General features: G+C 37.8%; 2 protein-coding genes and 1 long non-coding RNA gene across 7 annotated transcripts in view; 2 read left to right on the forward strand and 1 right to left on the reverse strand.

The window, feature by feature from the left end:
• On the forward strand, positions 1 to 4,972 carry LOC116711141 (wiskott-Aldrich syndrome protein). Of its 3 annotated transcripts, XM_032550530.1 has the most exons (10): positions 1 to 297; positions 1,868 to 2,014; positions 2,288 to 2,374; positions 3,270 to 3,345; positions 3,487 to 3,562; positions 3,645 to 3,714; positions 3,786 to 3,939; positions 4,068 to 4,267; positions 4,350 to 4,502; positions 4,589 to 4,972. In XM_032550530.1, exons 1-9 carry the CDS (start codon positions 199 to 201, stop codon positions 4,458 to 4,460), a joined length of 1,020 nt encoding a protein of 339 aa, XP_032406421.1. In that variant the 5' UTR covers positions 1 to 198; the 3' UTR covers positions 4,461 to 4,502; positions 4,589 to 4,972. The 3 variants fall into 3 exon arrangements, with proteins under 3 accessions (XP_032406421.1, XP_032406420.1, XP_032406422.1); XM_032550529.1 differs by having other exon boundaries at positions 4,350 to 4,972; XM_032550531.1 differs by having other exon boundaries at positions 184 to 297; positions 3,492 to 3,562; positions 4,350 to 4,972.
• Positions 444 to 17,322, reverse strand: LOC116711145 (uncharacterized). Its single transcript, XR_004337168.1, has 4 exons — positions 17,213 to 17,322; positions 15,093 to 15,094; positions 8,307 to 8,311; positions 444 to 454 (listed from the first exon to the last, which is right to left on the reverse strand). It is a non-coding gene; the product is annotated as an uncharacterized LOC116711145 (long non-coding RNA).
• Positions 6,695 to 21,562, forward strand: part of pfkfb4b (6-phosphofructo-2-kinase/fructose-2,6-biphosphatase 4b) — a 23,744-nt gene continuing 8,876 nt past the window's right edge. The window contains exon 1 of one of the 3 annotated variants that reach the window (XM_032550527.1): positions 6,695 to 6,828. In XM_032550527.1, the coding sequence (XP_032406418.1) occupies positions 6,786 to 6,828 (43 nt within the window). In that variant the 5' untranslated portion in view covers positions 6,695 to 6,785. Of the gene's footprint in view, positions 6,829 to 8,361; positions 8,417 to 19,190; positions 19,303 to 21,562 lie in introns of those variants that run through there. The other 2 variants (XM_032550528.1, XM_032550526.1) reach the window with 2 other exon arrangements.

Raw genomic sequence — 21,562 nt, forward strand, 5'->3', positions numbered from 1 at the left:
ATAAACAGATTTGACTATTCAAAAATGTGCTCTGTTCACCCACTGTCCATAAATTTGCATAAATGCTGGTTTCACGGGAGGGAACTGAAGTCATTCAGAGCAGGTATGAAGATCAGAAAGGACTCAATGGACACATTTAGAAAGGACGCAAGGAAAGGCTTGAGGCAGCTGAGCTGAGCAGAAGACCAAGTGGAAGTGATGGCGCTCAGTCAGATCTTCCAGTCTCATATAATGAGTGATCTGCTGACGATCCGTGAGAAAGGCATCCTCGTTCGTCTGCTGGAGCCGCACTGCAAGGTCAGTTCAGTTTAGAGCGACTTTACAGAACCAAATTAGTCAAATGTGGTAAATAGGTAGAAAAATTTAACACAGAACAAAACCTTTATTTATGTGGTTGATGTTTGCTCCTATAAAAGCATGATTCCTATAGTTATGACAGTTTCTATGTTATCAGCTGCATCTATCAGGAGGTCTGCAGGGTGAATTGGCTTTAGTTTTCCAGCGGCCCCCGTCTGGAACACCGATTTTTTGTTGGTGACACCGTTAGGATGACCAAAGCCACTGAAACTAAGATCAACTTTGAGACAGATTATTGAATCCTTTTTGTCTACTCCACAGATAGAAATAAAACCATCTCTACCTCTAATTAGATTTTGATCCCTCACATTGCCATATACTGTATAATGTTGGGTACCAACTCTTATGGTCTTATGAAATCAATGAAGTAAACTTGCAATTTCTTAGTGGTAATCATTAATGCACACCTTATCTAAAACATGTTGCATGTGTCCAGTGTCCACTTAAAAATAATTAAATCCCTGTTCTTTAAAATAATGATGTTTGTTTTATTAAAAAATACAAGTTTCATTAGACTTCACTTTCAATAAGCAAAGCAATAAACTATGATATTATTGAAAAGGATGATGCTGGTTTAATACCAAGACGTCATTTGTCTCCTGTAGGGCAACCCGTCTGCTCTGTAACTCTGAAACTGAACCAGAAAGTTGTTCAGAGAAGTTTCTCTGAATGACTACCATGAATGAAAAGACAAAACAAAACTGAACTATCTAGGAAAAACAGCGAAAACAAATTAGCAACAGTTAGTAAAACAGACTTTGGAGAGATTATTTGCAGACTGATAGACTGACAGATCGTTCTCTTTTACAGAGTTTTTATGACTCATAGGATTTGTTATGAAAATGTTTCCAATTTTTTCCTAGTTTTGTTTTGACAACGTGGATTAAATGTGTATGCATAAACTCAATGTAGGACTCTCCCTTTAATAAAGCTATATGAGTCCGACTGAATATTTGTGCACAAATGTCGATTTAAAGCCCATAAAGTCACATATTTTCATAAAGTCACCAGTTCCAGAATTAGCCATAACTACAAACAAAATATAACTAAGGTATTTTAAAATTTTATAAATATTAAACATAGTGACCCAGTTAAGAAGGATATTTTCTATAGCCACTCTTCAAATTGGAAATACAAGAAAACATATCATTCAGGTAAGGTGATCAATAGTGATCTACATAATTCAGGAAATAGTTGAAAGAAAATGATTGCACACCTAAACTTGACCATATTTACTGACGAACCAGTAATTACAAAAGGTTTAAACAATTCAAACTGTGACAGCTTAGACTAAACATGGATCCATGTTTGTTTTGACAATAAACGCAGTGAGCATAAAAAGGGAGGTAAAAAAAAAAGACAGACAGAGAGTTTATGCTGCTGCAATACAAAGTAATCATTGTTTCCTTTGCTTTTTGTACATCTTTACTGGAGATGCAATAAATGTCACAGTCAAATACAGGATATGTAATATATATTTGCATGTGGTAACTTAAAAAATGTATTCTAGCTGGTCAAAACTACGGTTGCCCAGATACTCCAGGCCAATGATTCCGAGGGTCGGAGCAGGAGCTGGCATCGTGTGGACTGCGGTGTGGTCTGCCTCATTGAGGACACGTCTCTGCAGTCCTTCTTCCTGCGTCTCTATTGTGTCCAGGTGAGTAGAACAGTAGAGAGCTTGTTGCTCCTCCCACTCACACATGCAGAAATATACAAGGTTTTTTTCCCCTCTGTGAAGTGGCAGCCATTTTGGTTTGTTTTGTGTGTTAAAGCAAAGCTGCACGTATGGGTCAGCTTCCTCTAATCTGCAATTTCCTCTACAAACAATGAGCCCTGTTTAAATTGGTGCATCTGCACTGTTGCACGTACAGCTCACAGTTTATGAGCACTTTTACTTCTTCTTTTTGCTTTGTCCCCCCCTTTACTACAGCGTGCCAAGTTACTGTGGGAGCAGGAATTGTACATTCCTTTCAAATACGCTGCAAGTCGAGCATACTTCCATACTTTCCCTGGAGAAGTAAGTCATCTTGTTTGAATAGCCTGTCAGTGTGTTGGCGTGTTTTGCAAAAGCACTCAGACTTAAAAATTGGATTCAAAATTCAGTCTCCAAAAGCGCAAAACTGTGATTAAAAAAAATAAATAGAATGACTCCATGAATTACTAACAAAGGGGTGGGGATTAAACACCCAAACGTAAGTTAAAATTTAAGGCAGGAATGTGACAAAATGTGAAGAAGTTCAAATGGTATAACCTCAAATTGGACGGAGAACATCTGTAAACTTCACAGTTTCAGATATTGTCACAGATTTGTCACTTTAGACTTTGACTGAGCCCATTCAAATATATTATTATGACTTGATGTTAGCTATTCAATTGTAGCTCCCTTCATTTTCCCATGCAAAAGAGCATCGGCAAAGCATGATGCTGCCACCATCAATTTTATGCGTTTTGTTCAACAACAGCCTTCCTTAGTCCCACTCCTACGCTCTTCCTCAACCTAATGCTTCTTTAAACAACTTTATCCCTGACCAGTCTGTTTTGTTTATTGGTCTCCATGATGCCGTTTGTTCGCTAATGTTTTCTAACAAACCTCTGGTGCTTTTAAAGAAAAAAAATGCTTATTCTTAGATTAAATATTAAGGGTGTTTACTTATTAGATGACCACTATATTAGAAATTTGTTGCACTAGATTTTATTTATTGGGACCACATTAAAGGCGTCTGCACACCAAACTTTCCACACTTTTAGTAATAAAACAGAAAAACATGTCCCAATGGGGTCGGTCTATAAAAATCCCAGCGTGATACATTAAAGTTTGTAGCTCTAGTTTGAAAACAAACAAACAAACAAAAAAGAATGAGAAACAAATACTTTTGTAATTCACCATCGGAATATTTGTCTCTTCCCTGCAGGCCGACCAGGTCGGTCTCAACTTTGCAAACGAATCTGAGGCAGAGGAGTTTCAGTCTGCAGTGCAGGATGTTCAAGGTTAGAAAAAGGAGCAGATCAATTGTCTGTCCTGTCTCACATGAAATTTGTTTGGTCCTCTTCATAACATATCATATTAAAAGAGAAACTGTTACAAGACATATTCCTGGTTAATCTCCTTTTACATGTTTCTTTTTGAAGAAAAGATGACAGCCATGATTGGGAAGTCAAAAACTGAAGAAAAGATCTTCTCAAGAAGCAACCCACCTGCTTTGGAGTAAGACATTTTATTGATGTTTTAATGAGAAGACTGAGAAATCTTTTGAAAAGGCAGTTTACACCCTGCTTGTGTTTTGTAGGGAAAAACAAGAGGATCATTTGTACAAAAAGCCAGTTTGCTTCCCACCGGTTCCAGCCTCTCCAAGTTTGGTGAGCCGGCTGCAACAACACTATAGAAATACTGTAAGGTCTCTATACATCTTTCCATTTTCTGATGTTAGTTCTCAGATCTGGATCCTGATATGAAGAAGCTGTTGATGGAGGCAAGACTAAGCGAGGAAGACCTTAAAAACAAAGACGTTGCTGAAGTTGTCGACTGCATCATTAACCAGTTTGGAGGACTGAAAGCTGTGCAAAAAGAGCTGAAGAAGAAAGGTATTTGTCTCTCGAAAGGAATTTTTTTTTTTTTAGAAACAACGGATTTTCTCTCAGTTACTAACTTTTTTATTTAAAAAGATCAACAATTGAATAAGTCTGAGTGACTTCTCTGGTACATTTTATAGGCACAGTTTCACAGACTTTACCAAGATCTGCAGGGGCATCCATTTCCCTCGCTTTGCAGAAAGGGCCTCTACCACCGGTCCCCTCAACCCAAAACTCTGAGCAGACAACAGATAGCACAACCAGAACAGGTGACAGTCAGTATACTCCTCCTGCTGCTCCCGGACCTGGACGATTGAGAAGAAGTGCCAGTTTTAAAGATGTAAGAGGAGCTCGAGTCTCTGTCTGTCTGCATTTGTATTTCTTTAAACTAAAAGACCAAGCCAACTGCTTTGTGTTTTTAGGTGGGCTCGTCAGCAGAACCACAAAAAAGCGATCTCATCCTGAAGGCGCTGAGAGAAGTATTCAATCAAAAGCAGATGCTCCGGCAAACCTCACGAGAATTTCAAAATTAAGCTGACTTAAGAAAGAAAACAGAAATACATTAAGGAAGCCAGGTAGATGGTGGAGCAGCAGATGCATTAAGATATGCAAGACTTACAATATATGAGCTGATTATGATTTTTATTGTTCTCACCCAAAGTCATTAATGCAGCAGCAAGAAAGTTCTGCAGGTAATAGGTGGGACGTGAAAGTGATGATCGTCTGCAACTCAGTAAACTTAACGTCTTTAAACTTAAAGATCACCAGCAAGTTTCCACAGAAGCTTTCAAATAAATATATGCAGAAATGATGTGTGTTGGATTCTTGTTTATGGCGGGAGTTTTAAAAATAGCTTTCAAAACTGACTACTTCTTCAGTTAATTGGAACAAGATCCACGGAGGCTCTCTATTTAATTATTTAACTATTTAATTGACGTCAGTGTTTGTAATGTTTCCAAGCATCATGAATTGTGACGGTCACACATTTATCTGTGAAGAACTGAACACTCGTATTTCACCTTCTCACAATAAACATAGAAAAGTCCAAGATTTTCTGTGATGTTTTGTTGATAAAACTTCATCGTTTTTTTCCATTTGGGGATTATTTACAGAGAAGCCATAAAATATTTACATGGGAAACGCGAGACAGTAGTTAGCTTGAATTTGTTCTAGAAGTCTGTTTTGGGCTTTTTATTTGTGATGTTTTCATTTGTAATGAAAACATCACAAATGTGATGTTTTCACATCACATTTGTGATCTGTATTTTTATACAGTGGCTTGTATAAAAATACAAGCCATTGAGTTCTTCCAACATTATTCTAGATGACCTAGTTTTAAACGGCAGTCACAACAAAAACATTGTAACGGTGTTTTGGAAATATATGAAGATAATTAACCTATTTTAAAAAGAACCGGCACTGGAGTGAAACGGTTCCATTGAGGCTCCCCCAGGGTTTAAGGTGTAAATGAATTGCTAAACTGTCAACAAGGCGTACGGGGAAAAACTGAACCCATCCCAAACACACAGCACTGCCAAGAATAGATTAGTACAGCACTCAAAGATAAAATAGTGAAAAACATCCAAAAACTGATAGGAGAAATAACATTCCAATCAATGGCTACACATGACCAAACATAAGATAATTATTAGACAAAAAGGATTGAAGTGAGAGACAAATGTGACACAACAAAGATGAAATGATTAAAAATTATCCAAATATTGAACAAAATAACTTTAAAATGTCACAGAAGGGCTTGAAAGGAAAACAAAATGTGCAAATTTACCTATTAATGATGTAGGACAATCGTAAGCACTCAGCAACCTCTTACATTCAAAGGGCCACTTTTGCCCCTGCTGCCACAAAATAAAATTTGCCTAGAGCTGCAAGAAACCATTTTTAAACAACATAAAATATTTTGCAATGAAAACTTAACAAAACTAAACTAAAATTTTATTCTATTTTCAAATCTTAGAAGAAAATTAATTCTTTATCAACTTTGTGACAAAGTAAGATAGGTAACATAGTTTGAAGTTAGTTACTTTTAATAGCCTGCTGTAGATATTGAAAGCACATTTTGCATAAGAACATACAAGAAAGTCCTAAAATTCTAATTTCTTGTTGCATCCATAATCAAAAACATTTTTGTTTTGGTTTTATGAGGTCCACAGTTGAGGGGCCAAAGCCGTAGGTTGCAGGTCGCTGGTGTAGGACAACGACAATACAAAAGACAAAAAATATTTCCAGAGTGTGGAAGATTTAAAACAATAGTCTGGCAGACTAACAGTTAATAAAATATACACATATATAAACCATTTTCACACCATGGCTCTGTGTTTATTTCAGTCTGGTTGATTTGAATTTCCATCTACTTTTCCAGACTCAAACTTCCAGAGTTCTCATTATTTAATATACAACTTCAACAATAATTGTCTCAGAATATGAAGAACCTGCAATAATTTCACACTGCAGAGTGGTTCAACGGGTGGAAGGATGAACGGATGGATGCAACACAAAGAAACATAAAGTTTGGGACAAATAAAACAAACTTTTATTCAGTATTTTCTTTCCCGCTGTGCTCCTCCATTTCTAGAAACTTGATTTCAGCTCGGTATTTCCGCGTGGAAAAACTGGAGAAACTGGTAAGTGACGGTGGTCACGCACACAGTCATGCAGGTTTACAAACATGTGCTCTCTGTGTTTGCGTGGAGGGGAACATGCACGCGCCCGTGTTCACGGAGCAGCATGCTGAGCGCGCGAGCTCTCCCACTTCATTCATCGCTGCCTGCGCTCTGCTGTGGACATCATCCACTCAAGCCGCTCTGCACACTGACAGCAAGAGGCTTTAAACCGAGACCATGAGGGGCTCCTGCCACCCGAACAACCCGCGGGACAGGACAGGTAGGCACCGAACCGGATCCTTTCCGCGCTCTCATGTGTTTTCACGTTGTGGAGCTGCTGGGGAGCGAACACTGTGTGCAGACAGAGCTACAGCTGGGTTAGCAGGCGGATGAAGTAAACAAGCCAGTGTCACGTAGGCTTCCTTCAGAGATGACGGGTGGGGAAGGCGGAGCAGGCTGCCACTTACAGCCGTGAAACTGGCTAAATAATGTTGTTCTCGGGTTTATATAGTGGAAAGAAAGCTTGGTAAAATGGAGAGGACTTTGTTGTTAGCAGCTCATTATCAGCTGCTTAGCCTGGCTGCAGCCTATGAGCAGCTGACTGCTTGGAGAGGGAAATCTAGAAAGTGTAAATTGATTCCTGAAGGAAGCTACACATGCATGCAGTTTATTAGTGCATCATGCCTCTGAAACACATCACATGATAAGGTCGGAACTCAGCTTCAGTAAGTTTGTCACAGACTAATTTAACTTCACTATCACTTCGGTAATATGTCTTCAAAAGATAAATACTCCATTAAGTAAATAAGGCAGGATAATAAGTGAATAAATATTACTTCAAAAGATTTTGTTTTCAGAAAACAAATAGGCCACTAATATAGCATATTCACAAGTAAACAAAAATGAGGCTTTTCTGTTTATTTCTGCATCTAGATTGATAAGGAGCTACCAGGAAGAAGTAAACAAGAGATTTTTTTCTTCAGCAAGTAAATAATTTAATCAAAAAGCAAACAAAAAAATGCTGTTTCCAGCAAGTCACCCAATAAATGCATGAAAAAATTATTATTATTATTATTATTGCAAAAAATCATTTAAAATAAAATGTTAAAAAAGGAGTGAGAGAATATTTTAATTCACTAAAACATAATCCTTAATTTCTTAGCAGAAAGATTGTGCATCCTAGTTCCCTGACACTACATGACGCTTATGTTTTGAGCACTTACTATAAATAAGGTTTACATTTTATGGCTTTAATTTAAAACTTGTATAAAATAGGTTGAATTGGACCCACAGTGAAATAGCACAAGCACTGTTTGCACCTGCTGCAGGTAACATATGTTGGCATGGACCGGACAGAGGGAGAGATTTCTGTGTTAATTTGGGGTTTGAAATCCAATCCAGAATGTGTTCCAGTGTTCACATTAACATCTGAATGCCACTAAGTTTCTGTTTGCCTTACTTTAAAATAATAAAACCCACCATATAATTTATGTTTGAGAAGTTCTTTGAGGAGAAAGGTAAGCATGATGCACCTGGGGAAGGATTTGTACTCTGACCTATATAATACAGAGTCTCATGTATTGTGAGAAGGTTTTGTTATGCAATTTCATGAGTCATATGTCCTGGAAGCCTCTGTAGGGTAATATTGCTGGGCTGTCATGTTTACCAAGCAGCATGCAGTCAGACAGATCCGAGTGCGGTAACAGTGGTTTAGATGGCTGCTATGGGCAGATGCATGGAGATGTGCTCCATTTTTACACTTCCTGAGAGGAGGGGCTGTGCCTAAAAACACACCACAGTGCATCTTGCTTCTTGTGGAGACTGCTTTATGTATTCTAAGACATTTAAACGCCTTCACTTTGATACAGGTAGGTATTTATTTCAGCTACTAGAGTGCCAGACGTAACTGTGAGTCTTTGTTCCCTACATGTGCAGTGGTGCACTTCAGATGGTGCAGCAGACCTCTGTAGTGTTTATGAAATTATATACCCACAACAATAGCTGTATATGCCATTAGCTATAGGCTGGTTGAAGTAAAAAAGCCTTATTTCTTCTTTGTCTTCCCTTATTTGATTTTTTATCAAAAATCTTTGTTTTTGCATTCATATCTGTGACAGATTTCTGCTGTGAATCGCCCTCTTCGATGATCACTGTTGTCCTTCCAAGCAGAGCTTTCTCTCCTCTCCTCCCTCACTCCGCCCTCCCTCTCTGTGTGTGTCGACTTTATCTGGGGGAAAGTTCACCCGCTTGCACAGAATCACATTAACGGCTTCAGGCGGGCCTGTGTTGTGGCAGTGCAGCAACTGTGTGACTGAGCACTGCACAGACACAGCTGACTCTTTGGCATGTTTGACCATCACAGCTTGGGATTGGTTTATGGTATTTTTTTTATTTGAATTAGCTGTAGGAATGTAGTAGAATATGCAATTCAGGTACATGAATGTTTAATTAATTATTGTCTTTTATGGAGACACATTCAAACCATTCTTTTGGGGATTGTATGACAATGTTCAAAATACAAAGGCTTTAATAAAGTAGAGCCACTTCAACTGTTCTGAGAAGGCTGTCTACAAGGTTCAGACATACTGTATGTCTAAACTGACTTTTCTTCCGGAAGCACATATGTGAGGTCAGACACTGACGTTGGACAAGATTATGTAACTATTTGTTGCCTTCAACAAGCTTCTGGTATGATAATCCTGCCTTGATATTGGGTCAGTTTTTATATAACAATTGACAAAGTTCCTTTAAATAAGTTTGGTGTCTTCAGCAATTAAGTTGGGCAGTTGTGTTTCAATCATCTTGTCGTTGAGTTGAGGTGAAACTTAAGATTTTAGAGTAAGTTCTTCATTGTTCCATTCACAGTACCATTTTGATAAATGTGCATGATGAATATGTAAACTTAATTTTTTAAAGAGATTTTTTGGCACTGGTGGCCTTTATCTGACAATAATACAACAGGGGGCAAAGAAAAGGGGGGAAGGGGAAGACATGTGGCAAAGGAAACCCAGGATGGGAGTCAAACTCAGGACGGCCGCGTTGAGTCGTCCCGCCTCTGAATACGTGGCGCACACTCTGACCTCACGACGCCCCATGTATGTAAACTTCTTACTGATGCTGCAGTATTGAACCCTAGAAGAAACTTTCTTTCTTTAATCCACAAACACTGCCATGCTGGTACTTTCCCTCAATAAACAGCAAATTAGACCTTTATTTACCTTTCAAACAAACTATTGTTATCCGTTCAAATACATTTGTTGTGGGATTTTTACAAAAATGACCCTTGTCTTGACTTGTTGCTTCCCAGTAGCCACATGAAAAGCATTGACTGCATTCAATATATGTGCAATTATCTGTTTACTGTTCTGGTGAAAAAAATCAAAACAGTATTTAATCAAGCTTCACACTTTATCAGCCTGTCACCGTTTATCACTGAAACTCTTAATCCAGAATGAGGTCACCACTGTTTTTTTTGTTTCTGTGTCTCAGGGATAGCTGTAAAGGTTTTATGTTTAACCCAGAAACAAGATTCACCTGGGTTTATTATTGTTCTTTTAATATTTAAAGTAGCTCCCTAAAGTTAAGATAAACTCTGTACTGTGTTTTTTTTATATTCCAGTCTCGACTTCACTTTCTCTTACTGCCAAGAAATAGGAGCAAAATTAGGTTGATTTCAAAGAACAAAAGTGAAAACTATGGTTATCTTACAGGGACATGTGACAGCAGGAACATGTCAAGACTGTGATGAATGTGCCTGTTTTGCACGCAGTCCGAAGTGACACACCTTTGCAACAGGTTTAGCAGGTTTGTAATACAAACCTTTGTTTTGATTGAACTTAAGCTAGATAATTAACTTTAAAATATGTGTAACCAAAAATGTTATGCCTGTTCAAGTGGAAAAGGCATTTAAATATTAGAGGAAACAAGACATGTATGTTGGTTTTAGCTTTACTCCTAACAATAAACACTGTCGATCATGTCAAGAGTACTTTAAAAGTTTGTAGCCTTGGTCTAAATCCTTTTGAATCTTATTGGCTCAGTAAAATGAGCTGCACAGTTGGCAGCATTGTTGTGCCGCAGCAAGAGAGTTTTGGGTTCAAAAGAAAAGAAAATGAATTGTGCATGGCATTTGCATTTTCTCTCTGTCCATCCTTTCTAGGTATTCTTGCTCTCCAACTGTCCAAAAACAAGAGTGTTGGTCAATCAGTCTTCTCACTAAGTATATTGAAACCAAATGCTGTATGAAAAAACATATACCGTATTTTCCGCACTATAAGGCGCAACTAAAAACCTTCAATTTTCTCAAAAGCCGACGGTGCGCCTTATAATTCGGTGAGCCTTATATATGGACCAATATTGAGCCACAACAGGTCTCGCAACTACGGTAAGCAGCCGCTGACTTCATTTTCCCCCGTAGAAGAAGAAACGGGAGAAAGCAGCCGCCGATGCAGCCAGCGGTGCACGCTGGGTTTTGTGTAAAGACCCCAAAATGGCTCCTATTAAGAGACACGCTTACGACGCAGAGTTTAAGCTCAAGGCGATCAGTCACGCAGTAGAACACGGGAATAGAGCAGCAGCGAGAGAATTTAACATGAACGAATCAGAGGTGCGGAAGTGGATATATATTGTGATTGCACTAACGTTTGATTTACCGTAACAGTATCAGACTGTTTTTTACGTGTTTATTGAATCGAGGAAAAGTTCCCCTCCACTATATGTTATACCTTGCTTTGTATTCTTTTGCACTTTTGCTTACTGTGTGTTATCTTTGTTTTTTGCCTGGGAGCTGCTGGTAACTTCAATTTCCTGAGGGAGTCTTCCCAAGGGATCAATAAAGTACAAGTCTAAGTCTAAGTCTTGCTGTTGTTAAAAGATAAACTGTGTCATGAAAATACCACGTCACTTACTTTTCCTTGGGAAAATAATAAAACAGCTGTTTATTCATTTTGGGAATGAACGGAGTTGTCAGAACGCTGGTTTGTAATCTATTAATAAAGTTTGACTGACCTATCTGACTGTTTTGTTGACATTCCCTTTAGCGCAGTTCCATCTAATGGATGCATAACGTAACCCCAGCCTCTACTGTAGCGTCTATTCTATGCGCCTTATATATGAAAAAAGTTTTAAAATAGGCCATTCATTGAAGGTGCGCCTTATAATGCGGAAAATACGGTATCTTCTTTTTCATTCTGTCTGACATTAAGAGCTTAAATGTTTACTTTATTAGGTTAGCTAGGACAAAAATTATTTATGTTTATAGAGATAACTTAGAGTGTCTTCAAATAAACCCATTTTTATATTCAGAACTTGCCATACATTTCCTTATTATTTGATAGAGTTGTCTTTCAAGCTTCATATTGTGATCAGGTGTTTTGAGTTTCCTCTCACAAACGTCTTGCTTAAATTTCAGCTCATTCCTCTTGAGAACTGGTATAACTGGGTCAGCTTTGTAGCCTACATTGCTCACACACACCTTTTTAGTTCTGCCCAGAAACTACCCATGGGACTGAAATCACAGCTTTGTGATGGCCCCTCCAAAACATTGATATTGTTGTCCTTAAACTTGAGCAAAGCATGTGACTGGGTTCTCCGCTGCAGGCATTTTGAATTCGTAATTAATGGATTTATTTGTGTTGATTTCTTTGTTTGTGTGGATTACTTGGATCTGGAGATAATTTTATTTTACATTCCTATTAAAAATATATATTCTTCAAAAAAAATCTTTAAAAAAATTATTGACTTAAATATTTATTTGTGCTTCTGAATATTTAGTTTTTATTTGTGCATTAATGTCATTAAATGCTTTCAAACAACTTTAGTAATTTATCCATCCCACTGTTTATGTACTCAGATGTACAGGTTCTCTTTACAGCAGGTGAGGCGACCACGTCTGTGTGTGTTTATGGGATTAGTGAGAAGTCTTGTAGTAAATTTAACAGATTACTACTAATCCTGCTGACATGGTGACTTCTTCCTAACACCCTCTGACCTCAATCCATCTCACAACAGAAGCTGAGTTGATAACAAAGCTTTTTGATCAGCTGTGAACTCTTTTGTTCTCACACAGGACACCCATGTTTGTCGTAACTTGTGCATAAACTGGTGAAATAGACTTAAAAGAAAATGTTTATTTTAAGTGTGGTAGCACACTGCCCTCTAGTGAATTTACTGAAGCACTACGCAGTTTTTTTCTTCAGGATGAGAAGCTGCCAAAAGAACAGGATGTTTTTCTTGAACCAGCTAACTTTGTTCAGTGCCTGACCCTTAATTCACACAACATGTGAGAGTAATGGAGAGCAGCGAGACGTCTAAGTTAGCTTCTTCATTTATGGCCACGCTCCTTCTTTATCCTTTAGAAATAAAAATGTCAAACATGTTTTAAATTATGACAATCAGAAAACTGTTCGTTTTGCAAATCAGTAAAATCAGTCAGTTTCTTTAAGGTCAGTTGGCTAAGGTTACCAATTAAACTAGAATATTGTACTTTTTAAATAAATTAACAACATGAGCAACACACCACAATTGCAAAAGTATTCATGCCTTTTGAACTTCTTCACATTTTGTCTTGTTACAACCACAAGCATCATTGTAGCACAAAGCAGTACAGAGCTTTTAAGTGGATACAATCTGAAAAGTGTGGCATGCCCCCATGAGTGAATACTTCCACTGCAACTTATGCAACAAATCTTTTGTGCATCCAAAAGATGTCATTCTAGCCCATTTTCTGTGGAAAATAATGTTCAAAATATAATCTTGAAATGTCGCATTTCAAGACTCACCACAGATTGTCTGCTGGATTTAGGGCTTGGCTTTGAATGAGTCAGTCTGACATGACTATAATTTTATCTAAAACCACACTGGCGCACCTCTGGATGTTTAGTTCTAATATCCTAAACATCCAGAGGCTACCAAAGTACATACATAATACAAACAAAACAACTTGTAGTCAGATCAGAACATTAATAGTAGGACTTTTATGAAAAGCTAGAGCAAGAACAGTATGAAGGTGATTTCATGTTAAAAAAAAAATTCATAAAAAAAAAAAAAATGTTTTAACCAAAGTGTTGTACAGTACTAAAACAGATCAAACCAAGATACAAATTAAAATAATAAGAAAATATGAAAGAAAATAATAAAAGCTGAATAAAATGGGATTTGTACCATAGAAATAAACAACAACAAACCAACTCATATCGTATCAAATGCCATTAAAAATAAGTGCTTTTTTTGTAATGGGAGCTTTTAGTTTTGGAAGTACGACTGGAAATGATTCAGTCAGCTAAAGGGCCTGTGGTGAAACATAAAGCTGCAGCAGGTCAGAGAAGTATGGAGGAGTGAGATCGATAACACATTCAAAACTTAAGAAAAAGATTTTAAAACCAATTCTTTGTCACACAGGCAGACAGGGGAGAGATGACAGAACAGGTGAGATATGTTGGTAAAAAGACGGGCAGCAGCAGTTCAGGTGAACAGCTTTTTCTTTTTACGTTTCAAGTTATGGCATTTTTTTCCATTTCTGGATAAATAATTTAACAGAGCTCTCTTGATTTATAACCCAATCGTCTTCTCCACAACTTTATCACTGATTTATTCCCTCCCTGGTCTTCATGGTGCTTTGTGCTTTTCAATGTTCTCTAAAAGATCTTTACAGAACAACTGGATTGATACCGAGACTAGTCTGGTGAGGCACTGACTTAGTCAAAATTATAAGACCCCCTGCATGTTATTGTTTACATACGGATATTTCATGCATGCAGACAACATTGAAGGGCAAAAAGACTACAGTATACTTTCCAGTGTTGTATAGTAACGAAGTAAAAATACTTCACTACTTTACTTAAGTATATTTTGGAGTACTTCATACTTTCCTCGAGTATGAAAATTTTTGATAACTTTCACTTTTACTTCACTATATTTCCGAACTTAATTGCGTACTTTTACTCCGATACATTTTCAATGTGTGGTTTAGTTACTCGTTACAAAAAAGCGAGAGAGAGAAACGCAAGTGTTTTGACCCCACCTACTGATTGACTGCAACAAAGTCGGTAGCCTGCTTGCCTGGGCTTGTTCATCACCACCAATAGGATACACCTGTTTCGCGTCTCCCATTAAACACAAAGCAAGTCTCTCAATCAGCAGCAGCCACATGGAGGAGGAGACCGAGACCACAACGACTGCTGGTGGCTCCAGGGGAACCACCAGCTGGTGATGAGAGCCCATGGCCTTATTTAAACACAATATACTCTTTCGTGGGTGTTAAAGATTCGTCGTACCGCATGAAGTTTATGTTATTCCTGCCCGAAGATGTGGAAATTCTATCTTACAAAAACTCCCCGTCCAACTTGAAGAAACACATCGAGGTAACGTCTTATGAAATGGTTATAATCCTCCTGTTTCAGTAACTATAGCTTGGTCACTAGGCACTATTGTGAAATCTTGAGCATAACGTTACCTGTATAAATGAACTTTGTTTGGCATTGTTTCAGTTCCACACGTGGTGTATTTAGCTTAGGCCTAATGTTGACTGTAGCAGGCTACCTAGACTCCTCTGTTCAAGGGGGGACAGAAGCCATAGTGATAGCAATTTAGACTGAATTTAACTAATAATAATCAGTTGTAAAGCAGGTTAAGTTAACCTTGTGCTATAGGTAAAGCACCTAATTTTCTTAACTAAATGATGCCTGCAGGTATATCTATTAGCAGGTTTAATTTTGCCTGCACTTGGTTGTGTACATTATTTTAAGTGTATTTGACAAGTTTACCAAAATATAAAAAATGTCATTCAAACTGCATTTGCCTTGTTTTACTTTTTACTTGTACTTTTCATTACATTACTTGAGTACATCCATTTTTACAGCAATTTCCATACTTAAGTACAAGAAGTTTCAGATACTTTAAGACTTTAACTCAAGTAACATTTCAGTCAGTGACTTGGACTTTTACCAAAGTCATATTTTGGAGAGGTACCTATACTTTTACTTGACTCTGAGATTTCAGTACTTTATACAACACTGATACTTTCACATGCCATCTATAGCCGTGCTGTCAAGGTAGAATAATTCCGTTAACTCAATGAAACTTGGAAATATAGATATTATTAATTTAGTGCTATGCTGCACAGCAAAGGGGAAGGGAAATGTTGGGAAAACACAACTACTTTTGAGTTGAAGTACAACTCAAAACCACCTTTTCCCCTCTCTCTGTATAGGCCAAGCTACACGTAGACTCGTTGCGTGTAGCTTCACTTATTTACTGTATGGCTAGCTCTCTGTCTCTTACTCTGCAGACGCAGAGTCACAATGTGTGGTATCATGAGCGGAACGAAATGCATTTTGTGTTGTGGCTTGATAATGACAAAATGCATTTAAATAAATTGATTTTTAAGTGTAACTTGAGTATCTTTAGGAATTTCTTCTGTGTAAAATATTGTCCAATATATCAAAGTAGCAGACTGACTGCAGTTGGATGCAGTCTCCATTATACTTTCATAAACCTGACGACCTGCAACATACAAGCTCAAACAAAGAAAAGCAATCTGTTATTTTTCACGTTGTCTGACAGCAGAAAGTCAACATGTTTACATCATGACTTTCTTTCTGTTTGCTTAAGAGTGGGGAGCGTGTCAGAAGCTGCTTACTGAGTGTAAGGAAAACTCCGTGGGGCCCGTGACGGGCTCGTGTAAAAGCCGAGACTTATAGTTTTCATGTGGATGTGTTTTCGTGAGCCTGGTGCAGGCAGCACGCCTCCCATTCATCCCTTCTCCTCTCCGATTGGCTGCCGAGCGTCTGCTCTGTCCTCTGATTGGCTGATTTCTGAGCTGCATTCGCTGTCCATGTGTGGATCATGTGAACAACAGAACGCTTATTTTCTTCTCGCATGTTTGCTTGCCGACGTACTTGAAACATTACGGTAACGTTTCAAAACACGTTTTCTCAGAAAGGAGGACCGAACATCCTGGTACTGAAGATGTTTTTTTAGTACGTTTTATTGAAGGAATCCGGAACATGCACTGGATGGTTCCATTCAAAACAGTGTCACACCAGTGCAGGAAAAACAGCTGGTAACAGGAGTTTTAAGTGCAGAATGTTTTGTAATGGCTACCGCTTTTACTTTTTACATCCCCCTTCACCAGTTAGATTATTTTATGATACATTTGTACAATTAGTTTTAAAAAGGACATACTTCAGTGAGTTTCAATTATTGTATCTTAATTATTTTTACATTGTTTCACAGCACTTAATATAAGTTCCTTTGTTTTCCTCTCGGTTTTTAAGGATTTTTACATAAATCATAAAAAGTCTGGGTTTATTGTGGTAGGAGTTTTTAATCTAACTTATAGTGACGCGATTGCAAGATCAATATATATGCCCTGTTATTTGATTTTTACTAAACTCAAAAAGAGTGGATTAGGCTGTTAAATGGTGCATTCATAAGCTGAACATAGGAGGGTTTCTTTTATTAATACAATGCGCTTAGTTCCTCAAGTTGTAAAATTTGTATGTATAGGAAGAAATTCTCTTTATGACAACGAATACAGCAGATGTTGCCTCACAAATGTTCAAGGGGGCACAGGTCTCAAGATTTATGTTCATATATCAGTATTGCTATCATTACACAACAAAATGGCAAAAATTATTTTAAAAAATCCACTGAAAAAGAGGTACTGCAAGTACCAGAGAAAGGCCATTTTGTATTTCTACCTTTGGAGTCCAGAGATGGGCCAACTGACCTGAAGGATTTTATCTAGCAGGTGCTTTTGTTCTGTAAATAAGGCCATTACCTTATAAGTACCCTGGTAATGGCCTCAACGCATCTCACAGTTGCACAATTGTTCCTTAGACTTCGACTTCGACTTCGACTGACTTTGTTGTCATTTTGCATGCACAGGGTGTATACAGAACAAAATTTCGTTGCATACGGCTCAGGACAATGTTTGAGGTTCCAATGTTGTGAGTAAAATAAAATACAGTATAAAATATGAATATAAATCTAAATATAAAATATAAAGTGCAGGACTGACAGTAAAATAGAAGTTATTTAGCTCTGTACATGTGCAAGGTATAAAGTGGAGACCAGTTTTTGAGTGCAGTCCAGTTAAGAGTTCAGCAGTCTGATGGCAAGTGGGAAAAAGCTGTTTCGGAACCAGGTGGACCTGCACCGGATGCTGCGGAACCTCTTTCCAGAGGGCAGCAGGGAGAACAGTCCATGGTGGGGGTGTGAGGGGTCACTGATGATGTTTCGGCCTCAGGACACGCATCCTGCATCGATGGTTGACCTGACACTTCGCCCTTTTGCCTGAGCTGGGTGTGGAAGGTTGTTGCCGAAGCAGTTTCTCCTTGTGTGCCTTCTTCTCACTCACATGAGAGTTACCCAACTCTTTTGCAAGCTCAACCAGGAAGTCCACCCGTCTCTCCTGCACCCCAATGCATGCCTGATAAAGCACATGTGCATTCAGTGCTGCCATGTCAATCATGTTTGCCAGGTTTGCTGACCAGCTGTCACATAGTGATGGAACCTTGGTCACCCCCCGCAAGATTATGACTGAAATAAATGCCATTAGTTCTTGTGAACTAAATAGGTGAAGCAGTCACCTATTTATCCTCCACAGCACAAAAGGCTGCATGCAAATTTGCATGTGCAAAGTCTCCCAGATTTCTTTTGCTTACACTTTTTGCATGATTTTTTGAGGTGGATCAACACAATTAATTTGGTTAGTTTATTTCTAAACTGTCATTTTAAACCCACTTAGCTTTATTTAAAAGAAAAACATTACTAATTTCTTTTAGAAAAACCTTTGCATATTTCTTGAAACAGATTGTATGTTTTGCAAACTCTATGTACATTTGGCAAAATGACCTGGATAATGCAGCACAACATCATGGATCAGCTGCAAAAGGTCACATCTCTCCAAAAACACTTCATGTATGCTTCAAAACTAGACAGGAGATCTGATCTCCTGTTGGTATCATAGATACCCACCCCCAACAAGGACTATTCACACTCCTACCTTCTGGCCTGACGGTCAACGGCCACATTTACAATTGAAGAAGGGATGCTAATTTGAGCCATCAGAGTCGTCAGTTTGGACTCAGGTCTTTCGGGACTCTTTCGGGACTTCAGGGGAGAGGTCGAAACCCTGGTACTCTCAGTTAATGGAGATTCTGGTTTGTCTGAAGGAAATAAACAGAATAAGAAGAGACAAAAAAAATATGGCAGCTATATTTTTAGAATGCACTATAAAAAGTGCATTATAGCGACTGGGAAAAAATGTATATATATATATATATATGTATCTTTTATGTCTTATATAGGATATATAAAGTTTATGAGGGATGTATGTGATAAGTGTTTGCCAGACAAAAACATAACATAAACACATGATTCTAAAAATTAACTCACGCAGGCGGGTGATTTAAGATGAGAGGACCAAGCCATGCATCAACATTTTGTCCCGGACGTGTTTTGTTCCTTCCCTCTTTCTCCTTGCGCTCCGCCTCCACTTCTTACGGTAACGAGAAACTGCTGTTTCTCAGCTGATATGAGGCATCCACTCCCCGGCAGCCTCCTCAGTCAGGACTTAACAGGACAGCAGCCCACCGCCTCACTTTGCAGACAGGCGCTTTAACGACCCTAAGACCCAAGATGTTGGACAACGAGGACCATCTGTTGGAGAACCACCCGCGGGAACTCACCCAGAACCCGCTGAAGAAGATCTGGATGCCGCATAAGAACAGCCACATCGGGCACAGACGGGGTAAGAGATGCGGCTGACCCCACTGCAAGTGCGCCAACACAAGATGCGACCGGGACAGACATCTGCGGATATTTTATTTTTTTTTATTTCTTGTTTTTGCTCAATTTGCGTCAGTTTTCGGCTTGTGTTATTTTTCCTCATGTTAGATTGATTTCTTAACTCATTAAGGCGCTGCTCGGTGAGGCTGGAAGTGTTGCATCATGCTCCTCTAATCCGCGGAAGCACAATCGGTGCTTCCACGGATTAGAGGAAAGGCATTCAGGAGCACAGAGAAGGAACTTAATTTAGCCTGAAACAGCACTAACCTGTCTGGGTGTGAGACTTGGCAGATGCGCTTTAATCTCACACGGCACTTTGCTCCCTGTCTGGTTTGTTCTCTCTGCAGCTCGCGTTTCTACTGACTCAAAACTCTGCTTTCCTTTTTTTTAATAGCTGCAACCAGTCCAGGACAGGACAACACCCTCTGCAGCTCCAATGCAAAGATTACTGCGATTAAACCCTTTTAAAACTGAAATATAAATGGTTTAGTAACTTTATTTTGTCAGTAATTTAAAAAAAAAAAAAGATGTAATGTTTTATTTTAGAAAATGCCAGAGCTGGCCAAAAATTGCATGGGGCCCTGAGCAGACTTTCATTTGGGGGTCCCACTTAAATTTAATCCCATCTCCTTAAAATGGTTGCACCCCCTTCTGGGAGAAAACAGACACTCCAATTTGAAGGGGGATTAAAGGCATAAAAGCATATTGCAGTATAGTAAGAAGTATGTACGTTTTTAATTGATATCAGACAAGGAAAACTGTTATATAATTTTGCTACTGGAAGTAAAGTAAAGCTGAAGTGAAGGCACCAGAGTCTGTCTCAGGTGTTCATCCGTTAATGAACAACCTCAGCAAGAGGACAGAGGCTATATATATATATATATATATGATTTTTTTTATTGCCAAAATGACTTGGCAAAAAGTGACTTAACCCATTATTTTCGGAAAGTGACGATATTCTGCTCCCATCGTAAAAAATCTTCCAGTTTACAATATATGTAGCCTGTATTTTTAATTTGAATTTGTACAACAAAGTCAAGTAAAATCTATTTAACACATTTGAGGCAGTCCAAAGTGCCTTAAACAATAAAAACATTATACAGCAACCAATTATGAAACAAGCAACCATCATCAAAATTATCAAGAATGATTGTGTTCCAGTTAATATTATTCTTATAATTATTACTCAAAAAAACTAAACAGGTGGTTGTAGCCTTGATTAAAAGGAACTAGTTCATAATGGCAGGAATGTTGTTAGAATGATCTTAGTCTCACAGGAATTTTCACTTTTATTTATTAAACATTTAATAACTATAACATATAATTCATAAACATCAAGGGCAAAAAGCCAATAAATAAAAAACAAATAAGAAATCATCTGAAAATTTAAAAAATGTTAAATAAGGAAATGCATTTTGCCATTTGATAGTTTAATTAAAACACTATATTAAATGTATAGTCAGAAAATCAATTAGTCAGTTTGTTCATTTTAATAAAACAATAGTCAGCTTAGATTTGAACTTTTTAATAGGTCTCATGACCCATAAAAGTTCATTTTGAACATCAACAAAATAAAAACAAATAATAATAATTTGATTCCAAATAATTTGATCAGAAATCACTTAGAAATCCAATAAGGTTTTGACAAAGGGACAAATGTCTTTATCTACCACTATATCTGCACATTGCAATACCAATAACTAGCAAAGTGCCTATTTGATATTTTTGTTGCACCAAAACGTCAAGTAGGACTTGACTTGAGTTTAATTCAAATTGCAGCATCTGGTTTCCACTAAAGGGACGTGAACATTATGTAAGGGCTAACTTCATGGATCTGTCAAACCTTTTGTAACATTTTGTTTAAAGTGCCTGGGGATGATTTAAATCTTTGACATATTTATCATCCTTTTATTTCAAGATTTACGATAACAAGCCAACATTTAAACTGCTTGACCCTCAATTTATTCATGTTAATTATTAAATGATTAGCCATAAATAAATTTTGAAGATATGGTTATTTCTCTGATTTTCTCCATTTGCTAACAAGCAGCCATGGAAAATTGTGTTTTTATCATACAGATAACTTTCAGCAGCAAAGTGCATGAATGCGACTCGGATACGGACACAATGAGCATAAATGATTGACCAATAAAATAAAGTCAAAATTTATTTCTGTATCACATTTTAAATTAGCATAATTTACTAAAGTCCTGAACAAAGTA

Source organism: Xiphophorus hellerii, chromosome 20 (assembly GCF_003331165.1).
Source record: "Xiphophorus hellerii strain 12219 chromosome 20, Xiphophorus_hellerii-4.1, whole genome shotgun sequence".
NCBI lineage: Eukaryota > Metazoa > Chordata > Actinopteri > Cyprinodontiformes > Poeciliidae > Xiphophorus > Xiphophorus hellerii.